This window comes from Phoca vitulina, unplaced genomic scaffold (genome assembly GCF_004348235.1).
Source record: "Phoca vitulina isolate PV1807 unplaced genomic scaffold, GSC_HSeal_1.0 scaffold13, whole genome shotgun sequence".
Classification (NCBI taxonomy): domain Eukaryota; kingdom Metazoa; phylum Chordata; class Mammalia; order Carnivora; family Phocidae; genus Phoca; species Phoca vitulina.
In genome coordinates this window covers 42559069-42572154 of record NW_022589716.1, presented here as the reverse complement: position 1 = coordinate 42572154, position 13086 = coordinate 42559069, and the positions used below count along the sequence as shown (strand labels likewise).

General features: G+C 53.6%; 1 protein-coding gene across 2 annotated transcripts in view; it reads right to left on the bottom strand.

Moving 5' to 3' along the window:
- Positions 1-765: 765 nt before the first annotated feature.
- The window catches only part of IFT122 (intraflagellar transport 122), a 69003-nt gene continuing 56682 nt past the window's right edge, over positions 766-13086 (bottom strand). Inside the window, exons 22-29 of one of the 2 annotated variants that reach the window (XM_032411975.1) lie at positions 11854-11948; positions 7949-8049; positions 5790-5955; positions 4692-4803; positions 3915-4040; positions 2175-2254; positions 1676-1840; positions 766-1215 (exon numbers count right to left, since the gene is read on the bottom strand). In XM_032411975.1, the coding sequence (XP_032267866.1) occupies positions 1126-1215; positions 1676-1840; positions 2175-2254; positions 3915-4040; positions 4692-4803; positions 5790-5955; positions 7949-8049; positions 11854-11948 (935 nt within the window). In that variant the 3' untranslated portion in view covers positions 766-1125. The remainder of the gene's footprint in view (positions 1216-1675; positions 1841-2174; positions 2255-3914; positions 4041-4691; positions 4804-5789; positions 5956-7948; positions 8050-11853; positions 11949-13086) is intronic. The other variant, XM_032411976.1, reaches the window with a different exon arrangement.

Genomic DNA, 13086 nt, shown 5'->3' with positions numbered 1-13086 from the left:
TTCTCTTTCCTCTGCTGTCAGGACTTTGCATAAAGCTCTGGATCATTGACACCCCCGGGGCAGGTAGAGTGGAGGGCAAAGGGACCAGGGGCCTTAGGGCAGGACAGATCAGGGGCTTCCACCCAGGGCTGGGTGAGCCCTTGGGCCCCAGTACCTCTACCCAACCCCATGGTTGCAGAATGGAAATCCTAACCCTTCCATCACAAGGCTGGTGTGAGAATTGAGATAATCTATGAAACTCGGCTGGTACAGAGAAGGTCCCCAATAAATGTCAGCTCGCCCTCCCCAGCCTCCCATGTGCTACCCACCCTTGCCCTTGAGCTGCTGAATCGGACACTGTTGATGCTCAGGGGCGGGGACCTTAGCAGAACCTCAAACAGACCCATTGGCTTCAGAAGCTGGAGGGAAGGGGAAAGCCTCAGTGGGGTTGGGGCCTCTGTGGGGTTAGGGGAATGGGGAGAAGGAGGGGAGCCTGGCCCTAGCCAGGAAGCAGAGGGTGGGCTCCAGAACCTCTGAAGAGAGCCCCCCTTGTCATCTTCTTTGGAGCCAGGAACCTTATTTTCTGGTCAAGACGGAGCCCCGCTAAACCAAAATAAATAGATACCCGTTCCCCTACCCATTCCCATATTGCCATTTCGATTAGATTACATTTTAAGAGCAGGCAACCGTAATGTTCCTCTCAGATCAAATTAGAAACAGGTGCACTTTTGCATAAGGAAATTAAGTTGCAGACAATATGAAGATTTGCTAAAATGCAGACACTGATGAAAATAAGTAGCCCTTTTATTTGTAATTATTGAGGCAATCTGTTCGCAAAGTGTACATGTTAATGGTCTGACAGATCTGTGGACTCCAGCAGGCTGCCGCGAACAACTCAGAGCCTCTCTGAAAGTAACACATTTTTTTCCTTAGAAAATATGTACTTTCTCTTCTCCATCTCCTGGTGCTATTTACAAGGCACGAAATGCCATAAATAGGAATTCCGTGGTTACACAAGGCCCCTCCCTAAAATACACACTTGATCTGGGCAGAAGACACATTCTGACAGTTTAACTCTTTCTTCCTTTGACAGCCCAGCCAAGTGCGAGGTGGCCCCGGTGGGAGCGGTGGTTCGGAGGGGGCCAGTCATGGGCTGGGGTCGTCGATGCGCCTCCGACAGTAGGGGCAGCAGGTGTGCTGAAGCACCAGCAGCTCGTAGTCCTCCGAGTGGAACATCTGAGGAGAAACAGTCATGACCCGGGGCCATGCCCCGAGCCTGGCAGGGACTGCCGCCCTTCCAAGGGGAGGAGGCTTGGCAGTGAGTCAGGGCTAGAACCACCAGATCCAGAACACCTTTGTCTGAGGACTGAAAGGGAGGGGAGAAGGGTCTGGGGTCTGAGGCCCCTTTTTTCTAAATGGAATTCAAAGGTGCATCACACTTGCCCGGCCCTCCCGGATTAGGGGCAGGTACAGAGGGCACAGGGGCAGGGGCAAGCCTGCTCCAGACAGCATTCGGAACATAAGTGAGAGGAGGGAGGGCCTAAGGATGGCCGAGTCTCCTCCCAACTCAGAGCCTTGGCCTTGGGATCCCTTATGCTCCTCCCAGATGCCAGGTGTCCCCAAGAGGACACTTGGGAAATGGACAAGCAGCAGAAAGAAGAAACTGGTGACCACACATGAGCTGTAGGCACGGTACCTGGAAGCAGGAGGGGCACATGGTGATGGAGGCATCAGGCAGGAGCGAGCGGAAGTACTGCCACTGCAGGGGCGGGGGCCAGCGCTTGATGAGCACGTCCCGTCGGCTCATGGAGCGCAGCACTGAGCGGCTCACCACCACAGGCACAAACTCGGAGCCACCTTGCTGCAAGATGGGCAGGTGGGAAGCAGGGGACAGTGGTGCTTTCACTCAGCCTGGGTGACGTAGTTTATCTGGGTCATGATCCCAGAATCTTTGGGGCAACCAGGGAGGACCCCAGAGACTCCCTCTGCTGTAACCTTCACAGAGCCCTGCCAGGTCACGTAGCTCCTGCTGGCCACCTCTAGTGACGGGATGCCCACCACCTCGACTCCACCGCAGTGTGGACAGGGAACAAGTCCGCTTCATGCCAAGGAGTGTGTACAGAAGGGACCTCCAACCCCCCTCCCAACAGGCCTCCTGTGCCTCCACAGCCCATCACTCAGAGAGGCACCCTCACCTCGAAGCTCAGCTTTGCCGTGAATGGGTCATCATCTCCCATGGAGTCCATGGTCTCATCCAGCCTCAGAGTCTGGGAATCTGGAATGGTCTGGTCAAGGACAGAACCTGAGGCTGAGTGGGAAATAGGCCCCACCCTCCACCCAACGCAAGATTCACAGGAGCTCTCTGTGGGCCTAGTGTGTTTCTCCATGACTCTGTGGAACAGAGTTTCTAGATGGAGGAATGGAGGAAATGCAGGCGAGGGAGGAGACAGCCCTGGTCACACAGAGGCCGGGACCAGGCCCCAGTGCACAGGAGGAAAGGGGCTCTGATGGGACCTTTGCTGCCCCACATAGACCACGCCAGGGCCCAGGTAGGCCTGCCCAGAAGCACCAAGCGAGCAGAGGCTGTAGGTCTGCTGTGGGTGGGAGTAGAAATAATGGGCCAGCCAAAAACCACGGCCAGCAAACTTTGCAATTCCTGAAGAAACGCTTAGTAATTGCCAGGTTGTCTGTAGGCACTTGAGATGGACTTGCAGGTCCTATTTCATGGAGAAGGGGGTGAGAGCTCCTGCAAATCCTAAGGCCAGCCAGACCAGGCTGAAGGTGCCTAAGGAGCTACCCCCTCTGCCAGGCAGGGGCAGAAGAGCTGATGTGAGGCCAGGGTGGGTGGGGCTCCTACAAGGAAGGGCCCCAGGGGAATGGAGGCTGCTGGTGCCCAATCAAGTACAAGATGTGGTCCCACCAGGCAGCAACAACCCAGCCAAAGCATCTGATTTCTGTCTCCCATCTTCGGCAAACAACTCCCTGGCTTTTCCTTTCTCCTCTGCTCCTCAAAATGTAAAATGTGGCCCACAGACCAGTGGCATTGGCATTACCTGGAAGCTTATGGAAAGTCAGGCCCTCAGTCCACCCAGACCTGCTGATCCAGCTGCTGTGTGCTAGCAAGGTCCGCAGGTGCTGAGTGTTCACAGTCACATGTAGAGGCCCCCCTCCTGTGTCCAGCTGGGACAGTGAACATGAGGGATGAGCTGAGGTGTGGCCTTTGACCCAAGCTGTCCCAGCGAGGATGTGCCCTGGGGTTTTTGCTGTCATGCTGGGAGGAGTGTCAGCCCTTTCCACGGATTTTAAGGCTGACAGGATGCAGGGTTGGTACTGCTGGTGGGACGGGGTGGGTGCTGCCAAAGAAGGAAGCCACCCAAAGGACAGCAGAGCCAACAGGATAGGAGACAGCCTCCCACCAGTGCCGAATGAGCACCTGGATCCAGCTGAGTGTCCACCTATGGCTAGGCTTCTTTACACCTTTTGTTTGCTCAGCTGGATTGTGGTTTCTGTCTCTTGTACGTAAACGTGACCTGACTAGAAAAGCTGACACAGACACCATGCTGTGCTGGTTGCTCCTCAGCTGTGTGCGGCCAGAAGCACAGACGGTACCTTTTAGGAGCCAGGTGGGTGGGAGGCTTTCCCGGAAATGAAGCAAAGGTGAATACCAAGGCACCATCTCCTCCTCCATATGCCTCTTCTGGGCCTGTGGTCATGTCCTGTGCCCTCTGGGACCTCTGTGCACTGGCCGGATCTCAGCCCATTCCCAGCCCCTGTCCCTGCCACCATGTGGGCCTCTCCAATCACTCGGCAGTGGCTTACCATGTCCTTGACTCCACTGGACCAGCCATCCCCCAGTGCCCTCCTGCCTCCTGTCTTACACCCAGGCCTTGTGCTTGGCTGGCACACACAGGCCTTCAGCCCAGCATCCAGGATACTGTTGCTTGTGATCTCTTGCCATTTGTTCTCACGCTTGTGTCTTGGTGCCTCCAGGTCAATGAGGGAGACAGCTTCTTCATCACTGATCCCCTCTTCCAGGTAGAATTCAACCAGATGCAGCACCTCTAGAGGGCACAGGACATGGGGAGGGGCCATGGGATGGCTGCCTCAGGGGGAGCTAGGGCCTGGGATGCTCTCATCAGGCAGCATGAGGGGAGGTGGGAGGATGAGAGTTTCTTTCCCACCCAGCAGCAGGCTCCTCTGTAAGCAAGGACACACAGCAGGGCCACCTCTTTTTGCCCACCACATGTCTGGAGGAAGCAGGCGTGTATGCATGTATATGCATGTGTACGTGTGTGCATGGGTGAGAACCAGTGGCCTTTAGCCCCTCCTTCTTCCCGCTAATAGCTGGATGGGCTCCTCTACAAGGGAGGAGGAATGGCCTCTGCCCAGCTACCTGGAAGGGGCTTCTGATCCTTTGTCAACATAGAAGGAACCAGGACGTAAGAGCCCATCTTAGCCTCCCAGACCAAATGCCTGAACAGTGGCATCTGGGGCATTTATGTCATGCAAAGCCCCACACCAGGTTCTGAGGGGTGCGTGCTTCAAGTTCGGGCATCACTGGGTCCTATTTCTGGGAACCCTTAGTGACCATGCATCTGGTGGGGTGGGTGTCACACTGTCCCCAATTTACAAATGAGGACAGGTGTGGCCAATCAGCAGTGGAGAGAGCCCAGCCATCCACTGGCCGCTCCACCCGCACACGGCAGACTCACCGTAGGAAGAGGCAGAGAAGACGAAGGGCTGGCGGCAGTTGACGCAAACGTTGCCCAGGTTGTTCAGCAGCGGGTTGTTGGTGGAGCAGCGGTAGCACAAGGGCACCAGCTCCTACAAAAGCACAAGAACCACAGCTGCCTGAAGGCCGAACCCAGGGCGAGGAAATGCTCCCCACTCTGATTTCAGTCTCCTGGGGCCTGGCTGCCAAGAAGCAAGGCCCCCTGTGTGGGTGGGGAAGGGGCACTGGGCTCAGGGCTCTGTGCTGTGGTGACTCAGGATAAGGGCCTACAGAGGCATCTGAGGCCCTGTCACTTGGGTCCCACTGCCCTGGACACTCCTCCGTAGGTAGGGCTCAGCAGCACATTTCCCCAGCAGGAATGACAGCACCACAGCCACCATGGACCGGCCACTTAACATGCACCACGTACTGTGCTAAGCACATCATCTGGGCTGGCTATCTATCCTGCGGGAAAGCTATTCTGTGTGTCCCCATTTGATAGAGAGGGAAACCGAGGCTCAGAGAGATGGAGACATAGTTAGGAAATGGTGGAGCTGGGATCTGAACCCAGGTCTGTTTGATGCCAAGTCTCTGCTCTGAGCTTGAAGGAGGGGATTGTGAGAGACAACAGGATAAATTGGAAGAAAGAAGGCCGGGGCACAACTGGACTACAGATACATGGAAGAGTGATAACCTGGTTCCAGAAGGAAGGGGGGCTAAGGCAGGAGCTCCTAGGATGAGGTGAAGGCAGAGCCATCTGGGCATGGAGGAGGAGAGGGAGGTTAAGGGCAGAGTAGCATGGGCTGGGCTGCAGCCAACTCAGAGCCTCACAGAAGGGCTAGGCAGCAAGGGAGGGCAGGGCTCTGGAGCCCACAGGGGCCAGGGACTGTGGCTGGAGCACAGCAGGCTGAGTAGAGAACAGAGGAGGCAGAGAGGGAAAAGCAGAAGGGCAAACCAGGGCTTGGGAAAGGGAGGAGGGCACAGAATCCTGAGAGCATGGTAGCCATCGTTCAAACAGAACCCGGCCAGGAAAGAAGGCATCAGGAGACGTCCAGGAAGAGGAGGGGAAGCCTCCTGCCTGAGGGAGCTGTGCGCTCACCTCGCTGTCATGGAAGGGCTTGGAGCGGATGGTCAGGCTGCCCAGCTCAATGGACTTCTGGAACCTGGCGGGGATCTGCAGACCCTGCAGCTTGTCGTAGGCATGCCGGGCCAGCTTGTAGGCGCCCAGGGCTTTGCTTTGCTTGGCCAGAGTGAAGAGCGTGTTCCTGCAGATGACAGGGTTAAGGACAGCAGAGGCCACACTGGGCCTCAGAGCTGGCATTGCCTACCCTCGGAGTAAGCCCCGTGCTGGAATGCAGCTGCTGCTAGTGCCAGGACATGGGCAGGAGCCTGAGGAGTGCTTTGCTCATTTGTGGGATGTAAGTGTACTTCTCAGATATCAAGGCATAGGGATTTTTCCAGAGATAAAGACAGTGCAGTTTCCATTAATATTTTAACCTTGCTTAGGTTCTCTGGGCCTGCTGATGACTCATCTTGTACCCTAACTAGGCCAAAATGGCTCTCCCCAACTCACCCAGCCTGCCAGCCAGGTCCTAGGGTGTCCAGCACCAAGTGCCATCCTGCTCTAGCCTTGCCAGGTGGGGCTGGTCCCACACTGCCTGTGGAGCTCCACTCAGATCCAGCTCACAGAGGTCACTGGGTGCAGGGCACTTCTCTCTGCCTGCACTTCACCAGGAGCCACAGTGATTTCTGAGTGTCAGCCTCCCCTGTTCTCTGAGACTCTCCTCTGAGCTCCTCAATCTGAGGTCACGGGCCTTTGCGCTTGATCCCAGGTCACCTTAAATGCTGGCTGCACCCAGGCCAGGCCTGCCCTTCCTCCCCTACCCCACCTGTGAACCCCTTTCCCCACTTCTCCTTGGCAAGCCTCAAGTACCATGCCTCCTTCCCATTCTCCTTCCCCCTAATGCTCTTGCTCCCCACAACCCCAGTGTGGCTCCTTCCACTCCAGAAGTTACATGGCAGTAAGTTTCCATGTCCGTGTCTCCACTGTCACTCTTCAAAGTCAGGGACCATATCAGGAGCCACTTCCAGGTCCCCAGTGAACAGTACAGGGTGCAGCTTAGGGTAGGGATTCAATCACACTCTGCTGACTCGAACAGAACTTGCTGGAAAGGCTGGGCGCAGGTGCTGAGGCTCTGGCAGGTGTGGCCTTGGCCACTCCTCTGCAAAGGTCTCAGTCAATGAAGGTAGCACTTGATTTCCCTGAAATGTAGATGATGGGCCTGGAACCTTTAGAGAAGCCACTTCTCACCGATCAGTACCTCTGAGGTCTCTCCTGGGAGGGTCTTTTCCTTACAGAAAGAAGGCAGGGTTGGGGCTGGGAAGGGGCTGAAAGAATATAAGATTTAGAAGAGGATGGGGAGAATTATGACTTTTATGACCTTAAAAGATTTTGGTCATTTCCTGGTAGTTTTTGGCAGCATGGGTCCTCAGCCCCCTTCTCTGCTTACAGCCCCTTAATGGCCCTCACAGGTCCGGAGAAGGTGAGGCCAACTCACATGGAGGCCCTCAGGCCACTACCTCTTCAGCAGGGCTCCCACCTAGGATGGGCTTCAGCTCCTCCCATACACCATGCTTACTTCACCTCCGTGCATTTCCATGTGCTGGGTGCTCCCCTGGAACATCTACTCTACTGTCTTTCCTGATAGCCTTACGGGATAGACGTCAGCTCTTCCAGGCAGCCCTCCCTGACCATGGCCCCAGCCTTAGCTACATTCCACCCCTGGACACAGCACACATCCCACTGAACTAAGCCCTGACACTTGTCACCTCCTCTACTAGATGGCAGCTTTGTCACCCACTGCCTGGCCCACTGTCTAGGGCACAGCAGGTGCTCCATCCCCTCGGCTGAACAAACACCCCCACCTCCCCAGGGAAATGCCCAAATCCAAGTGCTTCCTATAGTTCAGTTCTGCCCTCATTTATGGGTTCCAGGAGGGCTTGGGCAGTGTACTGGTTAGAGACCCACTGCTGGGCCAAGCCCAGAGAGCCCTGAAAACTAATCTTCTCTTGGCACTGGCCCCTTGGCCTCCCTGGCTGAGCTGCTTCTACAGCAAAGCAGTAGCAGCAGGACAAACTCTCTCTTCCCTGAGGGCTATGGGAGAGAGGGGAGGTCCCGCCAGGGAAGTGTTCTGGAAAGAACTTCCCAGGGGCCATTAGACAAGAGGGCTGGGACAGGGGGTGGGGGTGAAAGGATACACTTTGGAGATGCCCAAGGGGGTGTCTTTGGTCAGGCTGTGCAGCAGGAACCTGGAGATGTTGAAGAGGGTTTCGGGAAGATGGAAACTGAAGGGCTCCTCCTGCAGTGAGAAAAGCAAATAGGGACTGGATTCCGCAACGAAGCAGCTGCTGGACCAGGCCAAAAGGCAGACGCCAATAATTCTGAAATCCTTCAGGAAAAGAACAGTCCCCCTTAATGAGCATCTACTACGTGCTGGGCGCTTTACGGCTGTCTCATGTGGTCTTTTTTTTTTTTTTTTTTTTAAAGATTTTGTTTATTTATTTGACAGAGATACACAGCGAGAGAGAGAACACAAGCAGGGGGAGTGGGAGAGGGAGAAGCAGGCTTCCCGCAGAGCAGGGAGCCTGATGCGGGGCTCGATCCCAGGACTCCGGGATCATGACCTGAGCCGAAGGCAGACGCTTAACGACTGAGCCACCCAGGCGCCACCTGTCTCATGTGGTCTTTAACATAATCTTGTGAGGATGCATTTTCATCCTCACTGTACTGGTGAGAAAACTGAGCCCCAGAGAGATGAGTTGCCCAAGCCACCCAGCTAGAAAAGAGCCGAGTGAGGATTCAAACCCAGGTCTGATTCCAAAGCCCAGGAATGCCTCTCTCCTAGGCTGTGCTGCCTCTGGGGTTGGTAATGATTCCATTTCCCTGAGCTCAAGTTGTCTCCAATTAGCTCTGAGAGAGAAGACCTTTTATGCAATTTAGGACATGACCAGACCTAAGCACGTCTTTAAATGGAGGCAGTTAACTCTTTAGAGCATGAAATCACGTGCCTCTTCTCAGCTCTCCAGCAGCGGCCTGGCCGTCTGATGCTCACCAAATGTGCACATGCGCTGGAGCTCCTCAGCTGCTCATCCCCGCACCCCCAGCACCTGGCAGGGGCCCCAACAGAGCAGGCACTAACACACATGAACAGGTCTTCTGTATCTAGAGGCTGCCAGAAGCTCCGCACAGTAGACCACAGGGAATTTTCTACCATGAGGGGGGCCATAAAAGGTTAAGAATACCATTTTGAAGGGATCTGGCACCTTGTATGCAAACTGACACTACTTTAGATGACAAGATGAAAGCAGGCCAGCTCCCCCCTCCCCCTCGAGCACTTACATGGTAATAAACGGACATTTCCTGGAGGGTCTTACTAGGCTGTACTCGTCACCATGCCAACAGGACTTAGGCCCTAATTGGTCTAAACTTGTGAGGACTTACTTTATACTACTACTTGGGTTTGGAGCCCAGCATTCTCTCTTTAACTCTCATTTAAATTTCTACAGCCTCTGTTAGTTCCAAGAACCCAAGAAAACCTGAGACTGCATCCTTTTCTGGATGAGAGCCAGGGAGAAGCCTGCCTCTGGTTATATCGCACTAGGTGTGGAAGCTAAGAACCATCCCAGGAAGAACAGAATTGGCGGGGGGGTGGGGGGGTGGGGGGGTTTGTGTCCTCAGAATTAGCACCTCTCCTCTGGGAAAGAAGCCATTATCTCAGGAAAGGTCTGGTGCTTCCCTTTGCAGTCTGCTCTGACTCAGAGCTGCTCTGCTGGGCCCTGATGCCAAATGCTGAAGTATCACCCACCTCCAGGCCTCTGCACATGCTGTGACCTCTGCCAGGAATGCCATTTCTTCTCCTCATCTTACTAATCTCCCTCCTCTTTGCTTAGGTTCACTTCCTCCAGGAAGTCCTTTTGGTCCTCTTAGTTTTTCCCTTAAGACAACTGGGCTACACCTGTGTGTTCAGAGACTATGAACTCTTCAGGGGCAGGGATAACATCTTGCTCACCACTATGTCCCAAGGCCTCAGGAGAGGGCCTGACACCCAGGAGGGATTTGTTGAATGAAGGAATGGCCCAATGAAGTCTCAGCTGGGATGAACAGCCAGATACCCCAGCTGGTGTGAAGCTGCTACAAGCTCACAGCTGCATGTAGGTCCTGGAGCAGAGCTCAGTTGTTACAGAAAAGAGACAAAAAGCCCAGCTCCAAAGTGGCTCAGGCAAATTGACACTGAGCTGAGGCCCTGACTTTCCAGCTGAAGTTGAGTTTGGGGTCTTTTTTGAGGTGGCTTCTTTCCAGGTGAGCACCTGATAGAAATGAGGGACCCTGAAAAGACTGTAAAGGAAGATAAGTTCCCTTGAAACCACTGACCGTGGTGTGGAGAAGAGATGAGATGAAGGGCTGACAGCTGGCCCAGGCAGAGCCCAGCAGAGGAGCCTTTCTTGCCGGACTTTCCTCAGAGACAAAGAATGTGCCAAGTGCTCAGCACAAATGTGGGGGAAAGAGGTGCCCAGTGTGGAAGGTAGGGCCCATGAGATGGTCAAAGAATTGTAAAATGCTCGGCCTGCTGGGGAATGCTCGGCCTATGGAAAACGGGTTGGAAGCCTCCAAACAGGGCAGGAGGAACAGCTGACACTCATCTGTGCCAAGTGCTTTTCCAATATTAACTCATTTAATCTTCACAACCCCAGCAAGTAGGTACTATTCTCACCCCCACTTTAAGAGAAGGAAGCTGAAGCACAGAGGCAAGTGAACAACTTGCCAAGGTCACACAGTGGAGCTGGGGTGTGAGGCCAGTGGTCTGCCTTCTCCAAGTTAGAGGGTGTGGGGGATCAGAGGCTAAGAGCACAGGCTCTGGAGCCAGCCTGTCTGGGTTCCAGTCCTGGCTCCTACTTACTAGTTGTGGGATCTCTGTGTTTAGCACCTCAGTTTCCTCATCTGTAAAGTGGGGGTGACAGTACTTATCTCACAGCATGATTGAAAGGATTAAATAAATTGATACAATAAAGCCTTCAGCACATTGCCTGGTAAATAGTAAGTGCTCAATAAAGGTTGGTTATTGGTATTATCCTCCTAGCTTATCAGCACAGGATAAGCTCACCCTGTAGGCACTTAATCAACATTTGTTGAGTGATGAGGATACACAAAATGAGGAGGCTGATAACAGCCTACCACCTGTTCCCCATTGTCAGGAGATAGATTTAAAATGGCTTAAAAGAATCAGGAAGTGACTAAAAAAAACTATTTGGGTCTCTGGAAATCAAGCCCACAATTCAGTGGCAGGGCCAAGGAGAGACCTCAGGCCTTTGGTTAGAGCTGGGCCTTCACCCATCTAGAGTGGAACATCCACCCTTGATCATTTTATTTTTATTTTACTATTTTTTAAAAAAGATTTTGTTTATTCATTTGAGAGAGAGAGCACGAGCCTGGGGGATGAGCAGAGGGAGAGGGAGAAGCAGGCTCCCCGCTGAGCAGGGAGCCCGATGCTGGGCTCGATCCCTAGACTCTGGGAATCATGACCTGTGCCCAAGGCAGACGCTTAACCGACTGAGCCACCCAGGCGCCCCCACCCCTGATCATTTTAGAGATAACCTGGAGTCTGCCTTGAGTTTTACAGGCATAAAGCCGGCAACTAGAAAGGCCCATTCTAGCTCTGGCTCACTAATTCAGAAGCCCACAGCTTGCAACAAACAGGTCAAAAAGGTAGCTAATTGAGTAAAATCAAAGTTCCAAACTTTGGGGTGCCTGGGTGGCTCAGTCGGTTGAATGACTGCCTTCGGATCAGGTCATGATCCTGGAGTCCCGGGATCAAGTCCCGTGTTGGGCTCCCAGCTCAGTGAGGAGTCTGCTTCTCCCTCTGACCCTACCCCCTCTCGTGCACTCTCAACCTCTCTCTCTCTCAAATAAATAAATAAAATAAAATCTTAAAAAAAAAAAAGTGCCAAACTTTGTCTCCCAGGAGGAGACCAGAATTTCTTGGCAAATCATCCTGTCCAGTGGGTTTACTTTCCATCCAGAGGTCTGCTGCTCTGTAAGACGTGCCCAGGGCCCCTGGTTCAGTAGGCAGCACCCCCACCAGGCCCTCATCTCCTGGCCACCTTACCGTGTACCGCTGAATGGCATGGTAGCCGTGGTATAGCTCAGCCAAGTGCTGGAAGTGGCGGAACTTGTCAAGCATCGCGTCCTTCTGGGCAGGGTCTGCGGGGTGCAGTGGGAGGGGGGAGGGGGGGGGAAGATGTGTCAAGCCACATCTACAAGGAAGGGTGAGGCAATAACAACACTGCCAGTGTCCACTCTCCCCCAGTATCAGACCTGTGCCAGGGAGACTGACAAAGAGATGCAATGATGGGAAAGGTGCTGCTTAGGAGCTGGAACCTCCCCAAGACTGGGAAAGTCTCAGCTGGGCACAGCATGTGGCCATGCAAAGTCTGAGAACATTTCTCGCCCATCTCCCAGATCTGACACTACAGCCTACCAGGTCATTCCACTGGGGAGCGCCAGCATGAAGAGGGTGATCACTGGCACCCAGACATACCAGAGGAGCCTGGCGTGGAGGACGAGCAGATGTCAGCTTTATTCATCTCACCTCCAGCCTCTTCCCTCTGTGCCATGCCTTATACAAAGCACAGACCACTGGCCGGAACAAAAACATGCCACCTAACGCCTGGACCTAACAGTTTCCAAACTATAACCACAGCTTCTGTGAGGCTCACAGCAGCCTTATGAAGGAAGCAGGATAGGATTACCCCCACGCCACAGATGGGGAGGTAGAGTTTAGGAAGAAATTGTGACTTGTTACAAGTCACCTAGCTGCCTCCAATTCCAGTGTTTTTCCCACTCCAGCATGCTGGCCTTAGTCCAGTGAAGAATATCTCCCTGTCCCCTCCACTTTCAGAACTCCCTCGGTGCATCATGGGAAGTCTCAAGAAAGCAACATTGAAACTATTTTCCTGCCTGGAATGAGTGAGAATCTGGAGTGTGTTATTGTAAAGTGATCTCTTTTTCATCTTTCCATTTAATTAAAATTTTTTTTAAAAGTGCTCACCTGGGTCCAGTTATAGGCTCCCAGGTAGCAGGGGAGAGATATGTTCTGAATTAGCAACACAGGGCAGGACCTCCCAACCATAACCCCAGGACAGCCCTCATACCATCATTAAACTTATGGGCAAACTGGAAAAAGATGACACACCAGATTATGCTGCTGCAAGACAGGGTTATGGACAATACACCCAATAAACAAGCCCAGGGCTTTAATTAAAACGTTCCAGCTCCTTCGATGTTTATCTTGGTGCCAGAGCAGGGCTGGGGAAAACAAGTGGCCTGGCTGCTGTTTACT